The following is a 21894-nucleotide window of genomic DNA, read 5'->3' on the forward strand; positions in this document are numbered from 1 at the left end:
GAAGGCATCCCCAGAAAACCAAACAATGAGCTTCTGGGCAGTCTAAAGGGACACACCTCAGTGGCCGTTTTGGTTTGATTGATTGATTGAGACTTTTATTAGTAGGTTGCACAGTGAAGTACATATTCCGTACAATTGACCACTAAATGGTAACACCCGAATAAGTTTTTCAACTTGTTTAAGTCGGGGTCCACTTAAATTGATTCATGATACAGATATATACTATCATATATACTATCATCATAATACAGTCATCACATAAGATAATCACATTGAATTATTTACATTATTTACAATCAGGGGTGTGGAGGGGGGGGGGGGGAGGATATGGACATCAAGTAGTGGACATAGACAGAGAGAGAGAGAGAGAGAGAGAGAAGAGAGAGAGAGAGAGAGAGAGAGAGAGAGAGAGAGAGAGAGAGAGAGAGAGAGAGAGAGAGAGAGAGAGAGAGATCAGAAGGCATAAGAAAAAGAAAAAGTATCTGCATTTGATTGTTTACATTTGATTATTAGCAATCCGGGGAGGGTGTTAGTTTAGGGTTGTAGCTGCCTGGAGGTGAACTTTTATTGCGGTTTTGAAGGAGGATAGAGATGCCCTTTCTTTTATACCTGTTGGGAGCGCATTCCACATTGATGTGGCATAGAAAGAGAATGAGTTAAGACCTTTGTTAGTTCGGAATCTGGGTTTAACGTGGTTAGTGGAGCACCCCCTGGTGTTGTGGTTATGGCAGTCATTTACGTTAAGGAAGTAGTTTGACATGTACTTCGGTATCAGGGAGGTGTAGCGGATTTTATAAACTAGGCTCAGTGCAAGTTGTTTAACTCTGTCCTTCACCTTGAGCCAGCCCACTTTAGAGAAGTGGGTAGGAGAGAGGTGGGATCTGGGGTGGAGGTCTAGAAGTAACCTGACTAGCTTGTTCTGAGATGTTTGGAGTTTATATTTGAGGGTTTTGGAGGTGCTAGGGTACCAGGAGGTGCATGCGTAATCGAAAAAGGGTTGAACGAGAGTTCCCGCCAGAATCCTCAAGGTGCTTTTGTTGACCAGAGAGGCAATTCTGTAGAGAAATCTCGTTCGTTGGTTAACCTTTTTGATTACCTTGGTTGCCATTTTATCACAGGAAAGGTTAGCCTCTAGAATGGAACCTAGGTAGGTGACCTCATCTTTCCTGGTGATAACAATGTCACCTGCTTTTATGGTGAAGTCATTGACTTTCTTAAGTTTGATGTGGGACCCAAACAGGATGGATTTTGTTTTACCCAAGTGTATGGATAGCTTGTTGTCAGCGAGCCAGGTGCAAGTTCTACAGAGCTCAGCACTGAGGATTTTCTCCACCTGTGACTTGTCCTTGCCGGATACCAGCAAGGCAGAGTCATCCGCAAACAAAAACAATTCACAGTCGCATGCCGATGACATGTCGTTTATGTATATTAGGAACAGTAAAGGTCCCAATATACTGCCTTGGGGGACTCCACAGCTCACCGAGAGGGGGGGGGGGGACACGGTGCCGTTCACCTCTACCACCTGCTCCCTCCCCTCCAAGTAAGATTGCATCCAGCTCCATGAGGTTTTGTTAAATCCGATTGCTCTGAACTTATCCAACAGTATAGCGTGGTTAACGGTGTCAAAGGCCTTCTGAAGGTCCAGCATGACCATGCCGCAGTATTTGCCCGCGTCCACCTCATGTTTGATGTGGTCGGTCAGATAGAGAAGGCATGTGTCAGTGGAGTGGTTAGTTCTGAAGCCGGATTGGAATTTGTACATGAGTTTATTAGTGGCAAGGTAACTATCGACCTGTTCATAAACTATTTTCTCCATTACTTTCGAAACGGAACTGAGAATAGAAACAGGTCGGTAGTTGCCAGGTTCCAATTTGCTTCCTTTTTTAAAGAGGGGAGTTACTCTTGCTATCTTAAAATCTTTTGGTACTTGGCCTTGTGTAATTGATAGGTTTATTATGTGCGTGATGATCGGGGTAATGATGGAGGCAGAGTCCCTGAGGAATCTGGAGGGAATATTATCAAGGCCGGTGGCCTTGTTAGGGTGGAGCGCGCTCAATTTTTTAAACACCTCATCAGCTGTGACCATTTCTAATTTGAAATCATCGTTGGATACTCCTAGCTTTCTGTAGAAGGCTTTAATGTGTTCTACACCAAAACGACCAGAGTGGTGGGACAGCTTGTTGACAAGAGTTGCGGCTATGCTGGTGAAAAAGATGTTAAGTCTGCTAGCTACCTCCATTTTGTCTGTAATGAGGGAGTCACCCTCCTTGATGCTGATGTTGGTGAGTCTTGTTTTAAGTTTCTGGCTGCAACCAGGAAGCTGGTTGTTGAGAATTTTCCAGAGCTCACGTGGCTTAATTGTGTTTTCCTCTATTTTGTCGTTAATGTAATTTTTTTTTAAGGATTTAGTCAGGTTGGTTGACTTATTTCTTAATTTATTGCATTGCTTTTTGAGAGTTGAAAGGAGTAATTTGAGGTTGATATTATTGGGTTGTTTATCTACTTCTGTTTTACATTTTTGGTATTCAGAGTATTTCCTGTCTCTGTCTTTTATGGCAGCTAGTAGGTCCGGATTCATCCATGGTTCCGAGCGGGCTTTGATCCTGACTGTTTTCACGGGAGCCATGTCATTTAGTATCTTTAGGAACGCCGTTTTGAAGCGAACCCAAGCAACATCGATCAGGTTGCTCGCGAGCATAGGGGACCAGTCCCACTCATCTAATTTTAAATTGAAATTGTCATTGGAGTATTTTTTGAGAGATCTGGATTGGGCTGTTATGTGGCCATTGGCTTTAGGTTTAGCTATTTTACGGGTGCAGAAGGTTAGATAGTGGTCGCTAAGACCACAGCTCATGACCCCACTATTTTTTATTTTAGGCCGGTCTGAAGTGAGAATGAGATCTATGGTTGATTGGGTGGAATCACACACCCTTGTGGGTAGCGCTATTAGCTGGGAAAGACCGCGCAGATTACAAAACTTGCTGAAGGATCTGAAGACAGGCGCATCTTTGCGTTGAATATCTGTGTTCAGATCCCCAGTTATAATTTTCTCCATGTTGTCTGTCCCTGCCAAGCATTCTTCCAAAGCCCCATAGAAATCACTCTGATTAGGGGGTCTATAAAAAGTCCCTATTAGTACCGGCTTAGCGTTTTTAAATTTGATTTCCGCCCACACAGATTCCAGGTCATTGTGGTTAAGATCAGTGCGAGTTATGTATTTAATATCCTGGTGAATATACATACAAACGCCCCCACCGTGTTTATTCCTATCCTTTCTGATAACCGAAAAGTTTTGTATTTCTATCTCTGAGTCAGAAATACTTTGATCAAATTTGGTTTCAGAGAAACACAAGATTTTTACCTTCGTTTTGAGGAACATTTCTCTGATTTGGTCAAGTTTGGCTCCAGAGAGGCTGTTCACATTAAGGTGGATGATGTGTAGTCCACTGGAACCAAAAAGAGCATCAGAGTCCGCTGCGTTGTGGTACTGACCAGAAAAATTGTTGGTTATTATTGCTGTTGAAGTTGAAGAGCAAGGAGAGAGAGGAGAGAGAGAGAGGCATATTGATCGTCCTCCAGGTGAAGGGGGAGGGAGAGGGAGGGGAGGGGCGGAGTTGGAAAGGAGGAGAGGGGGAGGCCAGGTAGGGTTGCTGGGGGTGGGGTTGGGTTTCCTTTTGGCGGGCTTTTTTGAAGACAAAGAGAAAGAGAATAACGAAAATGTTTGTGTAAAGGCGCCTCTAAATCCTGTGTATGCCGCGTCCTCGACCGTCTGGGACCGGGGAGAGGCCGCGTGCACCCCCGCCATCTCGTGCAGTTCCCCGCAATCACCGATGTCTGGGTCGCCGTCCACCGCAGCCGCCGCGTCGTTCACCGCCGCTGAGTCGCTGCCTTCTCCGATGACCGGGTCGTCCTCCACCGCCGCCGCCGAGCCTCAGACCGTGTCGATGAACGGGGCGAAGTCCTCCGCCGAGCCGCCGATCACTGGAGCACAGGTGAGCTTGAGCTGAGATGAGCCGGTAGCCGAGTTAGCTTCGATGGCGACGCTAGCAGTAGCATTGCTAGTCTTCGCCAGTCGGGACAACATTAACCGTGTTGTTGCAGGTCCAGGGTTGAGTTCAGTGTCTCCTGATAGTAGAAGTAATAGTAGTATTATTGACTTTCTGTCTATCCTTCCAGTCAGGGGCATGTTTCTTCTGCCTCGATGTGCAGACAAGCATGATGCTAACACGTTAGCTCCAAAGCCAAGGTGCTTCGCTGATGTATTGTCGTGGAGATAAAAGTCCCTGTGTATGTCCATTTCGCATTCTTGACTCTCATTTTCAAGAGGGTAGAGTATCCGAGGAGGTTTAAAATATAAATCCGTGATCCACAGTAGAAAAAGGAGGAAGTAATCCGAGCAGTTGTTTGGATTCCCGATCGGGAGCGAAAGAGAGTGCGACCGCTCATCTCGGCGTCCTAGATGCTGTGGTATGCTCTCTATTGTCATTGCACAAGTACAACGAAATGTAATTTTCACCACAAACCCGTTCAAGCTTAGACAAACCCACAAGACATTGATACAATGTTGATTATACCTACAGCTACTTTAAAACTGACTTTGAAACAACGTTGCAAAATGGTTGTATTTGTAAATTGAGACAACATTGATGTCTTACGTTGGATTCAGGTTGTTTGGAAATGACCAAATTTCAATGGTCAAATCAATGTCACAACCTGAGATTGAAAAAACTTGGTCAAAAAGTATGTTGTTTCAACATTGTATTGGTGTTGTAAAATATTGGTTAAGAAATGACCAAAATTCAATGGTCACATCAAGGTCAGAACCTGACATTGAATAAACGTTGTCAAAGAACATCTTGTTTCAACGTTGTATTTGTGTTGTAGAATATTGGTTGGAAAATGACCAAAATTCAATGGTAAAACCAACGTCAGAATCCAACATCGATTAAATGTCGTTAAAAAGCATGTTGTTTCAACGTTGTATTTATGTTGTAGAATGTTGGTTGGGGAATGATCAAAAATCAATGGTCAAATCAAAGTCAGAATACAACATTAATTAAACATTTTCAAAAAGCATGTTGTGTCAACGTTGTATTTGTATTGTAGAATATTGGTTGGGAAATGACCAAAATTCAATGGTTAAATCAACGTCAGAATCCAACATTGATTAAACATCGTCAAAAAGCATTTTGTTTCAACGTTGTATTTGTGTTGTATGTTGGTTGGGAAATGATCCAAAATGCAATGGTCAAATCAACGTCAGAACCCAACATTGATTAAACGTCGTCAAAAAGCATGTTGTTTCAACGTTAGGTATGAGTTGCTCAACGTCAGGACCTAATTCAACAATTTCTCAATGTTGTCTCAATGTCTTGTGCCGGCTGGGACATTGTACAGGGTAACAGAACAAGAACGGTGATGGGTGGCCACTTATGGCGCCCCGTAAAAATTGGGAAAAAGTTAGACGCTGGAGAAGGATGAGTAAAAAAAGTTTATCTCAGACTGGGCTCGGGGGAGAAAAATAATGTGATAGCAATAAGCACTGTGGAAGACTCTTGCTTACGGGTGGGTTCGCAGGACCATCAAAGGACGACATCGTCGTGAGCAGGTTTAGACTTCTTTATTTTTCAATAATAAAAGTCTATTTCGTGCTTTTCAGCACTTCCACCTGCTCCTCGCTCCGCCGCCTGCTTTCAGCTTTTCAGCCGGCCGCGTCTTCGTCTGCGTTTTGCTGTCGGTTTCTCTCGCTCCTCCAGCACTCCTGGCTCTCCACCGCCGTCTCCCCCGTCGTCCTCGGCTGCTGCCTTCTTAAACACAGCGAGGGGATCAGCTGATTGTGACCAGGTGCGCGATCCCCGCACCTGGTCACGATTGCCGCGTCGCTCTCGGCGCTCCCCGTCTCGCCGTTCGCTCGCCGTCCCCGCCTCCTCGCCGCCATCTTGGAGCGGGATTCAGCGCAGCACGCCTCGCCGTCGGTCCTCCGGCCCCGCCTCCCCACAAGCACATATACACAAGACTTGCAACAGAATGGGAGGCGGAAGGCCTCCTGCCCGAAGTTGCTAGCGCCGAGGGCCGCTGCTCCGTGGGGTGAAGCGGTGGCATAGGCGTGGGGTGGGAGTGGGTGTATGTGTGCATATGTAGCCATGGTCCATGGTGTGTGTGTGTGTGTTAAGTCTGTAGGCCTGTAGTCGCTCTGCAGGCGGTGGCAAACAAAGAGCTTGTCTTTTCAGTTGTTGTTGACAAAGAAAGAGTTTGTTTCATCTTCGCTGCACTTTCCTCGAGAGGAATCTTGAAACAGCCAGGGAAAACAATCAAGATTAGAATGGTTGTGTTTGAGCAAGCGAAAAAAAACTTTTCACTGTAATTTCTGGTCCTCAAAATCATTCTGCAGGACAGACGGTCCGATGTTAACCAAAATCACAAAAGTCTGAGTGTCCAGAGGTCTCCCCGCATCCTCCAATCATTTATCGCAGCTTTGGGGTACTGTGAATAACTGCTAGCATCTTCCAATTTGTCGATACATTAGGGCAATGCTTACTCTATTGGCAGATGTCCTGTTATCATGATTCCGAATAGGTAGATATCGTCTTTTCAAATGTTCTTGTAATCAGACAATATTTTCAGTATATTAGATGGAATTTTTACCTGACATGTTTCGACTTTCATCTACAGTCTTCTTCAGAAGGGTCACCTGAGTGGCTCTGAATAAGACTGCAGATGGCAGTCGAAACTTGTCAGGTAAAAATTCCATCTAATATACCGTCTGATTGTCTGATTACAAGAACATTTGAAAAGTATATGAACATAATGAACCTTTTTGAGCAAGGTAGATATCTTCAATGTCCTCGACTTAAAGGGTCGCCAGGCACACGGCACTCCACTTCTCCCAAGAGTCCGTCGTGTGTCCAGCAACAACCTTTCCGACAGGACAGACAGGTTACCCTGAACCCGAGACTTCTCTATTTTGTCGAGAGGCGAGTTGATCAATTCCATTGTTTAGATTTTGGAGAGCAGTGCAAAAAGAGGCAACCAAAAAGTTCAACAAGACAGGACGAGACAAAAAGACAAGCAGGGCAGACACAGAGAGGGGAGGGAGTGCGACCGCCTTTGCCAAGAGCTTTGCGCTAGTATTTGACTCTGTTCAATAGTGTGACATTATTTTTGGACGTTAAAATTACCTCCATTTGTAAAACACAAAAAACTATCATTAATATTGAGACATGAAAGCCAAATAAGCTACATATTGTTTCTATACCAAATTAAAAGTTAAAGTTAAAGTTAAAGTACCAATGATTGTCACACAAACACTAGGTGTGGTGAAATTTGTCCTATGCATTTGACCCATCCCCTTGTTCACCCCCTGGGAGGTGAGGGGAGGGGTGAGCAGCAGCGGTGGCCGCGCCCAGGAATCATTTTGGTGACTTAACCCCCAATTCCAACCCTTAATGCTGAGTGGCAAGCAGGGAGGTAATGGGTCCCATTTTTAAAGTCTTTGGTGTGGACTCACAACCTACCGATCTCAGGGCGGACACTCTAACCACTAGGCCACTGAGTAGGTTTAATCAGAATAGTAATTAGTTATGCATACGGAAATCTATCACCACCCTCATGCAGTTAACGTGTCACTTGTTTCTTTAGATGTTCTTGGGTGCATTCCTATTTCTATTGAAGGTTATTTTGCCTGTATGAACGTTCCCACATTCCACATCACAATTTTCCATAGCTACACAACAGCCACAGCCAGAATGGAGCACAAAGCCTTGAAGAAAAAAATGTCTTCTGAATCCAATTTATACAAGTTTTGCCAGAGGCTGACATAATGAAGAAATGCCACGGCTCTGGTGAAAAAGCCAAATAAGATAAAAGGTAACAAGTGAGGTCACTTCAACAAAGAAGCTGATTCAGGGAATCATCCGCTCAAGAAAAAAAAAGTGAGATTCTTAGAATTGTTAGAATTGGTGGTCACATGCAAAGTAATTTTTTAAGATCAATGTTTTGGAAAAGACTAATGTGCACGTAATGTAATAGCTTAACGTTTACATATTAGTCTTCAGTGGCCAATTACTGGCAGAGTCGCTTGCACTGAGCCTGCCAAAAATGGGCAAAGTGGGTCCAGACTTTTGAGCCACTCCGGAGCTGAGCGCGACAGGGACAGATGGACGGGAGGTGCTGGAGTGGTTCTGGATCCGACCCAGCCAGCTCAGTGTCAGTCCATCCGCTCCATCCCTGGCTCGGGCTCAACTCGGCGGGACCTCCCGTTGACCGGGCCAATGCCATCACCCCCCCCCACCAACCTGATTGGCTTTTGACATGACTGTCGTCATTTAACGTCTTTTCAAACCAGGAAGTATGTCTGGGAAAATGATGCTCGGTGAAAAAAACTGCTTACTTCAGGGCTAACCAGATTGCGTTTTTTCCCTCCAAAATTGCGATTCAATTTGTATATTTTATACATAAAAATGCATACAACTGGGAAAATCAGTGAAGGAAGACATGTTACTTTTACACTGTCAAATAACATTTTCTTGTCTCAAGGTGCTGCACATTAAAGTTAAGTTAAAAGTACCACTGATAGTCACACACACACACTAGGTGTGGTGTAATTACCCTCTGCAATTGACCCATCCCCTTGTTCCACCCCCTGGGAGGTGAGGGGAGCAGTGAGCAGCAGCGGTGGCCGCGCTCGGGAATCATTTTGGTGACTTAACCCCCAATGCCAACCCGTGATGCTGAGGAACAAAATGCAATATTTTACTTTAAAATATATTTGGCTTTATGCAGACAGACTCTGAGCTTTTGTCTACGTGATGCGCTTAAAAATAAATAATCGATAAAAACTATACAATGATTATAATGTAATGTAATCATAATATATAATAATAATGCAAGTAAACATTTAAAATGATGTAAACTTTTATTTCTCATTACTGTTGTTTATTATTGTACTGTAATTGGAAGGTAAATAACTTTGTTATAGTAAATAATAAAAAAATTAAAAGAATAAACTCTCATTTTACCAGAATACATATTTAACATGTCAACATGCATTTTTTTTCCCAGTTGGGAAAATTGGGTTTGACGTGTTGATGGGCTCATATTGCCCATCCAATTTGAAGCTGAAATATTACCACAAAAATTTGGCTTTTTAATCATCCTCATAATTTTTGTTACTTTGTGGAACTTCTCACTGGCGAGTGGCGAGGCTCTCTGTCTGTGCTTCCTGTGTGTGTGCCCACCGAGACAAAAATTGTGAATGACTGAAAAGAGGGCTCACTGCGTTCAGTTAATTCTACTGTTGAATAAACGCGCTCGGGTGTTGAGAGCGATGCAGAGAGTGAGACTTCTCTCTCCCTGTTTGAGAGACAAACAAACACGATTCCCGACTCCTTGCTTGTAGCAGGAATTTTCCTTTTTGTTGTACCTGAGCTTTTGTGTTAGCTTATTTCATGAGACTTAATATACAGTATTTTTTCTTAGGGAATACACATTTATATACCTAACTATGTAGAAAAAATGTTGTATGAGTAGATTTTTGACAACTCTCCAACAATATTCCCCTGATAGTTCGGCGAGGATGACCTAAATGACAAACTAAAGTAGGAGTTTGTTGATGCATGATGACACCCAGAGCAGAGTTAGGGTGATGCTATGGTTTGCTCATGGTGGGTCCGTCTCTCAGGGCCAGGGGTCTGCAACCCAAAATGTTGAACGAGCCATATTGGACCAAAAATACGTAAAGCTAATCTCTATGGAGCCTCAAAAAGTTAAAAGCCTTATAGTGTTATAATGAAGGCAACACATGATGTGATATAAGTGTTGTAATAAAGACAACAAAAGATGTAAGTGTCTATATTAGCTATATTATCCTACTATCAGAATGACTATGTGTCGCAGGCTGACGCAAATCTTTGTTGACAGAAATGTTAAATTTTATATTTATTCTACACATTTTTACAACATTGGAACATATTAGTAAATTAGAGGCTTCTCAGATGGTAAGCTAACTCCTGGACATTACTGGCTTAGAATGGCCAAAGGTATAGATATGTGTGTCCAAGTTAAAGGAAACGGCAGACCGTCTTCTTCTAATGGATTTATTTTTGCAAGCTGGGCAATGTTTACTGTGGTCTAGAACAACATGGCACACAAACAATTATCAGAAATGCAGCCAATAGTACATACAGATAATGTGTCATGGGACATGCAAATATAAATTAAATACACAGAAGACATAAGTAAAGGAAATTTAATTTCCTCAAACGAGGCATAATGATGCAATATGTAAATAGCATGTTAGCATTGATTAGCTTGCAATCATGCACTGACCAAATATGCCTGATTAGTACTCCACACAAGTCAATAACATCAACAAAGCTCACCTTTGTGCATTCACGCACAGTATAAAAGGTTTGGTGGACAAAATGAGACAAAGAAGGAGTGGCATAAAACACGTCTTTCTGTGGCAGCGTCGGAGAAAGTTGTACACGTAAACAAACAGTCCACACAACTATGGTGCGTTCAAGGACCGCCGGAATTAGTAGGATAAATCGGTGTTCGCCAAATACTCTAATCAATGAAGGATGAACACAAACATCTAACAATTAGGAAGGTTTGGGTCATGTTTGTCCTCCTCCAGAAACCATATTCAAACAAAAAATAAATTGTTTTCCCCCTTCTTTTTCCATTCTCATAGAGTTTTGAAAAAGCTCCAGGGAGCCGCGGGTTGTTGACCCCCGGTCGAGGCGTTTTTTATCACCACTTTAATAGACTCTGGTGTGGCAGCTGTGAATGCAGAGCCACTTAATCTCCAATGGCCGTCTTTGCCGTCACTCCACATCCATCTTTGTTTGGAGGGGAGAACCTGTTTGAAAGCAAATTAATTCATTTCGCAGGCCGCGCCGGGCCCAATCATGCCCCGCGTCCTCTTCATGATAAGAAAATGTAAGCACATCATTCACTGCCATGCGTCCAACTCATCCGAGCTCATCCCGCATTTGAGGGGCATTGTTGCCCCCCCCAGGAGATATCTCCATAAAATATGCTAATGAAATTAAAAAAGGAAGTGCGAGGGTTGACGCGGCCTGGCGCAGAATCTCTAATGACTCCCTGCCATCCCTGGAAAGAGGCTGATTAATTTAGGGAATGTCGGCCGCAGTGGAGAGTGATTAATTCTTCCCGGATTCAGCCATTTAAGTGAACATGACAGGGTGGGGGGGCGAGAGGAAGCGGCCCCAAACATGTACACACCATGAATAGGTTGGATGGCTTTAATAGGCGACCCGAGCAGCATGCAGGCACCGCGACATTGTGTGAGTGCTTTGTTCAAGTAATATTGCTCTTTAACAGGGAGGCAGAAATAATAAGCTCCCCTGTTGATGAGGGGTGGGGGGCGGGGGGGGGGGGGGTGAGGACATGAAACTATCTCTTGTAAATAGGCTGAGGAACTTGGAACAGTTGATTGCTTGTTTGTTTGATGCATCATGAGCCTGACAAAAGACACGCAAAAAGGGAAACAAGCAGACTCTTTAAGAAGTGCTGATGAGTTGCACTTGAAACGATTTTAAGGAGTTCATAAAGACTCGCATCTTTCTTTTTTCAGAGGGATGTAAAGATCACCGGAGAAGGACGGCAAGTTCTTTGGCTGCGCCTCGCTGACACGCGGTCCCTGGAGGTTCGTTGGAGCGTGGTCTTGCTGGTGCGCCCCCGTGAGGGATGGGAACGTGCTCGCGCAAGAGATGGACTCTTTGCAGCTTCGCTAAAGGTCACGGTCCTCTTAAGGTCATGTCATGGCCCGTGGCTCTCGGGCTACTGACTCTCATCTTCGTGAATCAAAGGACATCCGCCGGGCAGATTATGAACAGCTTCCAGTCGGAGCGGAGGGATTGGCCGCTGAACCACCTCACCGTGCACCAGTCCACCGAGGCGCTCTACGTGGGCGCCGTAAACAGGATATACAAGCTGTCCGCCAACCTCACACTCCTGGTGTCCCATGACACGGGGCCCGAGTATGACAACAAAGCGTGCTACCCTCCCCTGATCGTGCAGCCCTGCTCGGAGCCCCTGGCCTCCACAGACAACGTAAACAAGCTGCTGCTCATCGAGTACTCCCACAACCGCCTCCTGGCATGCGGCAGCCTCTACCAGGGTGTCTGCAAGCTCATGAGGCTGGACGACTTGTTCATCCTCGGGGAGCCCACTCACAAGAAAGAACATTACCTGTCCAGCGATACCCTGAAAGGGACCATGTACGGGGTGGTGGTGCCCTCCCTGGGTCAGGACGCCACGCTGTACATCGGGACTGCAGTCGGCGGCAAGCAGGACTACTTCCCAACTATCTCCAGCCGCAAGTTGCCTCGAGACCCGGAATCTTCTGCCATGCTGGACTATGAGCTTCACACAGACTTTGTCTCGTCGCTCATCAAAATCCCATCAGACACCCTGGCTCTTGTCCCGCACTTTGACATCTACTACATCTACGGTTTCGCTAGCGGCAACTTTGTCTACTTCATGACCGTCCAGCCAGAGACGCCGGAGAACGGGATGCCGGCCGGGGGATCCCCTGGTGATCTCTTCTACACCTCCCGAATCATCCGCCTCTGCAAAGGTGACAAGAAGTTCCACTCCTACGTGTCACTTCCGGTGGGCTGCGTCCACCGAGGCGAGGAGTACCGTCTGCTGCAGGCCGCCTACCTGTCCAAAGCCGGCAGGGTTCTGGCAAAAGAGCTCAACATCAGCGCCCAGGATGACGTGCTTTATGCGGTGTTCTCCAAAGGCCAGAAGCAGTATCACGACCCTTCCGATCACTCAGCCCTCTGTGTCTTCACCATCCAAGACATCAACATGCGCATCAAGGAGAGGCTGCAGTCTTGCTACCAAGGGGAAGGACACTTGGAGCTGCACTGGCTGCTGGGAAAAGATGTGCAGTGCACCAAGGCGGTAGGTGGACTGTTTCATTCATCCTATTGCTTGTATTCCGTCACGTGACTTCTTCCGGGAAGTGAAAAGCAGTGGTGGTCAACCAAGCCAAGATGGCTGTTGTAAAGCAAGCAGCGTGCGAGCTATCTGAGTACAAAAGAGGCTTAAATATGTTTGTAAATTCCTGCAAAAAGCAGATACGAGCAAAAAATCAAACTATGCAATGGGATAGATCATATACTTTATCAAAAAAAGTTTAGTCGAGTGATATTAAGGATTATTTGTTGGTTGAGTTCCCAGACATATTGAACTATTGTGCTCCAGACATCATTCTATATGACAAAATTAGGGATGATATTTGATAAGAAATTATCGAGTTCGAGTCTATTATCGAATCCTCTTATCGAACCGATTCCTTATCGATTCTCTTATCGAGTCCAGATAGGTTGTTGTATATGGAAAAAAACACACAATATTTGGTTTAACAAAAGATCACTTTTATTATATAAGAAAAAAATAAAATCTAATAAATAAATAAATATTAACTGTTACCCCCCTAAAAAAATAAAATAAAATAAACAAATATTGACTGTTGTTACCCAAAGTATATTAAGTGAGATTTTTCAGAAAAACAAATATATACAGTAACACAAAAACAACCTGTCTCTGTGATCACTATAGGTGTATAAATAATAATATAGTTTTAAATAAAATCAGTCCCTTGGGCACAAAACTGAAAATAATACAGCTCTTCAAAAAGTGCACTTCTGCTGCTATTTGACATAACTGTTTGTTATGATGCTTTGACATTTTTGCACTTTATTTCTTTATTGAAAGGAAATTCTATGAAGAGAAAAGTTGTTTGCAAATGTGGTTACAATGCTAAAAAATGAAAAGTTAAAGCTATAAAAAGAAATACACTTTATTGAGTTAAAATTATTTCTTAATGGGGGAAAGATGTGATGTTATGAGCTAGGCTAGGGAATATAACGACTACACTGCCCAGCATGCAACGGGAGTGACGAGCATGCGCGGTAGCCCCGAAAAGTGTTGTTGCATGTCGTCACCGCAAGTTGCCTCGAGACCCGGAATCTTCTGCCATGCTGGACTATGAGCATGGCAGAAGAATGAGGTTATGAGCACGCTGTGAAAGTAAACGTAGAGAACTCAACCAACACGCCTCGTCTACATTATTTATAATTAGACAGACAACACATATACAGTGTGATTTTGTTTTGTTTACAAGGAAAGAAAAACAAAAGTTAAAAAAAAAGAAAGACTCGGATTTTCTTAATTTTTATTTTCGGGATTTGAATGCATTTAAGGACAGCTGGAGAGAGACGGGGGAGGGGGGAGAGAGGGTGAGAGGGGGAATTGACGCGGAGCAGAGCGACTGTCAGGTGGGATCGAACTGGGTCGCCGCAGCGGGTGCTCTACCAGGTGAGATAGGTTATAGCTGCATCGCTCGCGGCTCGTCATATATTTAACGTTAATCCGCGATTTCACCGAGCGTTTCACTGACGGTGAGCAGCCTGACGCTGCTTCATTAACCGCTGTTTGACTCGGGGGCCGGGGCAGACGCACGCAGTAACAGTCACCTGTTACCATACCGACGGGCTAACGTGTCCAGGTTATAACCCTGTTGTCAATAAACACACGTGGAGACGGTGCTTCAGATAGTAATACTAATTTGATACTGTAGTAGTTATCTTTTGTGTATTCATAATGTAAAATGGATGGATGGATGGATGGACGTTTAAAACAAAACTGTTATTATTAATTAGTAAGTATACATTTTTTGAGCCTTTTTAGAGAAAATCATATCATTGTTGTAAATTATGCAAATTACTTGATGATGTCATGGTGACCACGCCCATAGCCACGCCCCCACCACCACAGGTATCTTGGCAGTTTATGGGAAACACTGTATATGTTGTATATAGCAGTGTTTCCCACACATTCATTTATTTGTGGCGACCCGCCACGAAAGAATTACGTCCGCCACAAATAGATTTTTCTGCTTTTTTTTTTTTTTTTTTTGTCCTGTCCAGCTTCTCAGGCAAATCATATAGTTGATGTAGATGCCCATATAGGCTGTTCAGATTTACTTTACAAAAGAGAAGTGTAGGATACTTCTCTTGTTGCCTTATTTGTATTTGACGACTACTGTTTTCTGTTTATTTGTTACTGACTGTGGCAGGACACCTCTGCCTCTGTTTCACTTTATGTTGCTGGTAAATAATATGGTTGTAGTAGTAGGCTAAAGTTAAATTATTTAGTATGCACTAATTAAAGGGGCAGAGCTTTAAGAGACATTTTAGCTTTTATATTTTATAAGATATATTTTTTGTAAGAACCACAATTAATAAATATATTTCAGTGAATAACTTATTGTTCAAATCTGTATTTAAATATGTACATAAAGTGTTGTAGTTATATTGTAAAATGGATGGATGGATGGACGTTTAAAACAAAACTGTTATTATTAATTAGTATGTATACATTGTTTGAGCCTTTTTAGAGAAAATCATATCATTGTAGTAAATTATGCAAATTACTCGATGATGTCATGGTGACCTCGCCCATGGCCACGCCCATAGCCTCGCCCCCACCGCCACAGGTATCTTGGCAGTTTATGGGAAACACTGATATACTGTATATGTATGTGCTGCGGTTGCTTTAAGAACGTTGCGACAGCTGCCGTAAAGGAGGTGCGTTGCTAGCCTGGTTGCTATGTTTCCGGTTGGTCGTAAAAGTGTTCGTCATGTGTTTGTACCCTGCTCAAATCTCTCAGTAAAGTTATTCATTGGATTATACCTTTTGTTTTGAACTTTATTACACCTTGGAGCGCTTTTTCCGGTGCATTGTTTTTCCTGCTTTCCCTATCTGCGCCTAATGACTGAGCTACGTGACGTAATTTCTTGTGATGTCTCAAGGGGCATTTCTGGTCGGGACGGGATTCGTTTAGAAGGATTCGAATAAAGAACCAACTCTTTTTCTTTACTATAGTGGTCTCGATAACGGGTACCGGTTCCCAAAAAGGGATTCGAGTCCGAGGACTCGGTTCTTTTCTTATTGAACAACCTGGAAAACCGGTTTTGAGTATCATCCCTAGACAAAACTGATGAAACTTGTAAAAGCATGGAGGTCTACAACTTCTTTTTGTGAGGCTAGGTCAAAGACATTGGTATCAAGACTCTTTTACGGATATATATGCATCGTTTTTGCTTGGGTAAGGTTGTATTTCATGATTTAACTTCACGTGTACTGCCATGTTTGTTGCTGTTGTTGTTGCACGCGTCGTTTACGAGTAGCGTGTTTTTCCCGTCTTCATCAAAATATAACTATAGATGTCAACATTGTGTATGTGCTGACCAATTTATTTATGATTGTTTATCAAAATATAACTATAAATATCAACATTGTGTACCTGCTGAAAGATTAATTTATGATTGTTTATCAAAATATAACTATAGATGTCAACATTGTGTTTGTGCTGAAAGATTCATTAATGATTGTGGTCTTTGGTAAAACTTAACTCTTTTAGGTTTTGCTCACATTTGCTTTCTTTTATTTAGACTTGCCCAGTTGGTGCATTTTGAAATACCCATAGAAACGTGTTTAAGAAATACAAATAATATCAAGGGACAAGCAATAGAAAATGGATGGATGGATCAAGATAATACTTAAATGGGAAATAATAAATGGTAAAAGTATATCAAATAAACCTTTAACAAAGTGATCACTGCAAACTCGTGCATTCTTCGTCTCTGCTCGCTTGAACAGGAGTGTGAGCTACTTTTGTCGTCGTCTTTCGTAAAATCTCGAGGAACTCTGAAGAAACTTTATCCTTTTCGAGCATTGGGCATAGGGCATTTGTTCTTCGAGAAAGGCTAAATGGCGCCAAGAACCCATTGAGAACAGAGCTAGCTTGACCACCACGGATAATAAATGAGCCGGACGTGACATCAGTAAAATCCAAGCAATCACTAAAGCCGTAGGAAGCTACCATGCTGGTGAGGCATGTACAAATGGTTGACTCTTTGATTAACAGTGATTGTAAACACTTTCCAGCCAAGTCTGATTTTGGAGACGAGAGAGAGAGAGAGAGAGAGAGAGAGAGAGAGAGAGAGAGAGAGGAGAGAGAGAGAGAGAGAGAGAGAGAGAGAGAGAGAGTGAGAGAGAGAGAGAGAGAGAGAGAGAGAGAGAGAGAGAGAGAGAGAGAGAGAGAGAGAGAGAGAGAGGAGAGAGAGAGAGAGAGAGAAAGGGCTCAGAGGAGATTGAGCCCACGGAGTTAATCACACTCAGCAAGACACTTTGATTTCATTCAGGGGTTTGGCCGCCAACGCCCACCTTTCTCTAATCCCCTTCCACTCCCCTCATCCCCGTCCCTCCACTCGTGTCCCTGTCAGCGCCGCTCAAACCCTCCGAGGATCGCTCTTCATCTTGAGAGAAAAAGGGCTTTCTTGTCCACGTCGTGACTACGCTTTCATAAAAGCTACAATCATGCATAATGAGCCTTTCACAGGGACGCACCGAAAGCAATGATGAAAACAATCATATCCATTACCGCCTTGCTTCCCAGCATGCACTTTGATTCTACTATGCTATCAAACAAATAGGACGCTACTAAAGTGAGAGCAGCTGAGGCAGATTCTAAACACATAATGGCGCAATAATTAATCTGGCTGTGAAGTTAACCTAAGGGACTAAATTGCTCAGTCCTGATAACGTATCACCACATCGCTGCGTTTCTCAGTGAAAGGGAAACAATCTTGTCTCGTTGCACGGTTCATTAAATGTCTTTTTTGAGGCTGATATCAGACATTCTTCCTACCTGAGTTGAAACACAGCTATTTCAGATTAGCGCTGTTGTTACAAAAAACTAATCCGCCCATTATGCTGCTTCACAGACGTGTGTGAAATCGGAGATTTTACAAAATAAAAGCTAATTTCAAACCGCAGAGTAGGGTTGTCCAGGTACCAAAATGTATTATTTTCAAAATAAAGGGACATTTTTTAACAGACAAGTGTATGATACTTTTAACATATGTTTCAATCAAAGAAGGCTTTTGGCATTAAGTAAAAGGGTAAACATACTAGACAGTTTGTCTTTTAGTAGTAAGTAAACAAACAAAGGCTCCTAATTATCTGCTGACGTATCATTCTATTATTTTGTCAAAATGATGATGGATTATTAATCTACTTGTTCATGTACTGTTTAATATCTGCTTACTTTCTGTTTTAACATGTTCTATCTACACTTCTGTTCAAATGTAATAATCACTTATTCTTCTGTTGTTTGATACTTTACATTAGTTTTGGCTGATACTACAAATTTGGGTATCAATCCAATACCAAGTAGTTACAGGATCGTACATTGGTCATATTTAAAGTGCTCCTGTGTCCAGGGACGTACTTCATGGGTTTATAAATAATAAACAAGACGTTTGGCGAATGTAATGAGGAATTTGTGAAGCTGAAACAATACAAAAAGAATGTCTCCTAACACAGACACTCGTAAACGTGTTAGCATATTAGCTACTCTAACGACGTTAGCTTGATTACATTACGATAGCACGTACAAGTATGCATGAAAACACTCCTACAGACATCACACATGGGACGGTATAGTAAGTAAGAATTGTTTTAGTTATATTGGAAAACTTACAAACGTTGCTTGGCATGAAGAATGAAGAATCCTTTCGAGCAGAAACGCTACGGACGAATGGTACACAAAACGGGATCGACTTCCGGTTGAAGGCGCGAAACAGGAATTACATTTTTAACCAGCAACACCTGTTTTAACATGTTCCATCTATACTTCTGTTCAAATTTAATAAGCACTTATTCTTTTGTTGTTTGATACGTTACATAAGTTTTGGCTGATTCTACAAATTTGGGTATCAGTCCAATACCAAGTAGTTACAGGATCATACATTGGTCATAATTGAAGTTCTCCTGTGTCCAGGGACGTTCTTCATGGATTTATAAACAATACAAAATGCTAAATATTTTGTGATAATAAAAATATCAACATAATCTAGTGTGTGAATGTTTGTGTGAATGTTGTCTGTCTATCTGTGTTGGCCCTGCGATGAGGTGGCGACTTGTCCAGGGTGTACCCCGCCTTCCTCCCGATTGCAGCTGAGATAGGCTCCAGCGACCCTCCGTGACCCCAAAATGGACAAGTGGTAGAAAATGGATGGATGGAAGGGCATTGTATTATCGGCTATGTACGGCTCTTCTACTTGGTATCGTTACAATCGATGTCTGTGTAGACCCACCCATGGCATTTGTTTACATTGCGTAGCGCTAGCTTGCTGTTAGCGGTTAGCTATTGTATCTACGGTGTGTAGTCAAGGTATTTAGCTATTCCTCAGCAAGCGTGGATGATACTTGTAAAAAACTTACTTTATTTGGATTAGTGATTTAGAAGTAGCTGAAACACTGCTGACTGAGGATGGATGTAAGCTGCTAGAGAGCTAACAAGAGCAAGACCTCTTGCAGAGCGGCGCTTCAATGTTTATAGCTTCAACTTCAAAACACCGGTATTTAAGCCAGACCCCCCAATTTTCAGAAGAAATAAATATTTTGACATATATTAGCCGCACCAGACCATAAACGGCAGATATATACTGGTACGAAATATTTTGTAAATGTTTATTTACAAACCTTAATTGTTCCTAAACGGTAACAGATTAACAATGTGAAGTGAAGTGAATTATATTTATATAGCGCTTTTCTCTAGTGACTCAAAGCGCTTTACATTGTGAAACCCAATATCTAAGTTACATTTTTAAACCAGTGTGGGTGGCACTGGGAGCAGGTGGGTAAAGTGTCTTGCCCAAGGACACAATGGCAGTGACTAGGATGGCTGAAGCGAGGATTGAACCTGGAACCCTCAAGTTGCTGGCACAGCCGCTCTACCAACCGAGCTATACCGCCCAATAATCAAAATAAAACTTCCGTATTTTCCGAACTAGAGATTTATAAGCCGAACCCACTACATTTTAGAGGATCCAATTACTTTTCCATACATCTTGTAAATGTTTATTTACATACCTTTATTACTGGTAAACTGTGTCAGTAACACGGCAGTAAAACGGCTAATCAAACAAAACAGTCATTGTCATGGACCCACTAGCTGTGGAAACTAACTTTATGGTTAATTTTTAAGCCGAAATGCATCCATTCTCCCTTTTTACACATGCTTACACATGCTTAATTCAAAGTAGGCCATATTCTTGGGAGCAAATAAGGGATTGAATTAGAGATGTCCGATAATTGCTTTAAAATGTAATATCGGAAATTATCGGTATCGGTTTCAAAAAGTAAAATTAATGACTTTTTAAAACGCCGCTGTACGAAGCGGTACATATCCGGTAAAACACGGACGTAGGGCATACTTGCCAACCCTCCCGATTTTCCCGGGAGACTCCCGAATTTTAGTGCCCCTCCCGACAACCCTTCTCCCGAATTTCTCCCGATTTCCACCCGGACAACAGTATTGGGGGCGTGCCTTAAAGGCACTGCCATTAGCGTCCTCTAAAACCTGTCGTCACGTCCGCTTTTCCTCCATACAAACAGCGTGCCGGCCCAGTCACATAATATATGCGGCTTTTAAACACACATAAGTGAATGCAAGGCATTTTCCCGGGGGACTCCCGAATTCCAGTGCCCCTCCCGAAAATCTCCCGGGGCAACCATTCTCCCACATATCTCCCAATTTCCACCCAGACAACAGTATTGGGGGCGTGCCTTAAAGGCACTGCCTTTAGCGTCCTCTAAAACCTGTCGTCACGTCCGCTTTTCCTCCATACAAACAGCGTCCCGGCACATAATATATGCGGCTTTTAAACACACATAAGTGAATGCAAGTCATACTTGGTCAACAGCCATACAGGTCACACTGAGGGTAGAGGTATAAACAACTTTAACACTGTTACGAATATGCACCACACTGTGAACCCACACCAAACAAGAATGACAAACACATTTCGGGAGAACATCCGCACCGTAACACAACATGAACACAACAGAACAAATACCCAGAACCCCTTGCAGCACTAACTCTTCCGGGACGCTACAATATAAACCCCACTACCACCAATCCCCGCCCCGCCAACCCCGCCAACCTCAACCACGCCCCCCCCCCACCCCCCCACCCCCCATCTCCCGAATTCGGAGGTCTCAAGGTTGGCAAGTATGCTCTAGTATACTCTGGACCGAAGCTGTGTGCCTTCATTGTTTTTGTAGCTGTTGTTTTGAGGAATGTTTAAAAACAAAACCAATAATAATGCACTTTGTGAAAGTCAAAGTATAGTATTTCCCATACTTGTAATGGGTATCAGGATTATCTCAGGGAGAGCATGTCCCAAATTCCAAGCTGTTTTGAGGCATGTTAAAAAAAATAATGCACTTTGTGACTTCAATAATAAATATGGCAGTGCCATGTTGGCACTTTTTCCATAACTGGAGTTGAAGTTGTTTTCTTATTTTGGAAAACCTTGTTTTTGATTGATTGATTGTATTAGTAGATTGCCCAGTACAGTACATATTCCGTACAATTGACCACTAAATAATAACACCCGAATACGTTTTCCTACTTGTTTAAGTCGGGGTCCACTCCACGTTAATCAATTCATGTTTAATGCATCCAGCAGGGTATCACAACAAAATTAGGCATAATAATGTGTTAATTCCACGACTGAAAATATCGGTATCGGTTGATATCGGAATCGGTAATTAAGAGTTGGACAATTTCGGAATATCGGATATCGGCAAAAAAGCCATTATCGGACATCTCTAGATTGAATACACATTTTTATGAAATGTGACTAGCAAGCTAGGTACAGTCCAGTCCGGTATGTGCGCAGCAGAGATAAAATGGCTGCTTAGCACACGGCGTTCTTTGATGCCTTATCAAACGCCGAAATCTTTGGCACGCCGCTTGTCTTTGTGATGGTGCATCAAGCA

The 21894-nt window shown here is 43.0% G+C and overlaps 1 protein-coding gene across 1 annotated transcript in view; it reads left to right on the forward strand.

Annotated features, from left to right (window-relative positions):
- The window catches only part of LOC133643350 (plexin-A2-like), a 302471-nt gene that overhangs the window by 3848 nt on the left and 276729 nt on the right, over window positions 1–21894 (forward strand). The window contains exon 2 of the mRNA XM_062037842.1: window positions 11600–12936. Coding sequence (XP_061893826.1) covers window positions 11713–12936 — 1224 coding nt within the window. The 5' untranslated portion in view covers window positions 11600–11712. The remainder of the gene's footprint in view (window positions 1–11599; window positions 12937–21894) is intronic.

Source organism: Entelurus aequoreus, linkage group LG26, assembly GCF_033978785.1.
Source record: "Entelurus aequoreus isolate RoL-2023_Sb linkage group LG26, RoL_Eaeq_v1.1, whole genome shotgun sequence".
Taxonomy (NCBI): domain Eukaryota; kingdom Metazoa; phylum Chordata; class Actinopteri; order Syngnathiformes; family Syngnathidae; genus Entelurus; species Entelurus aequoreus.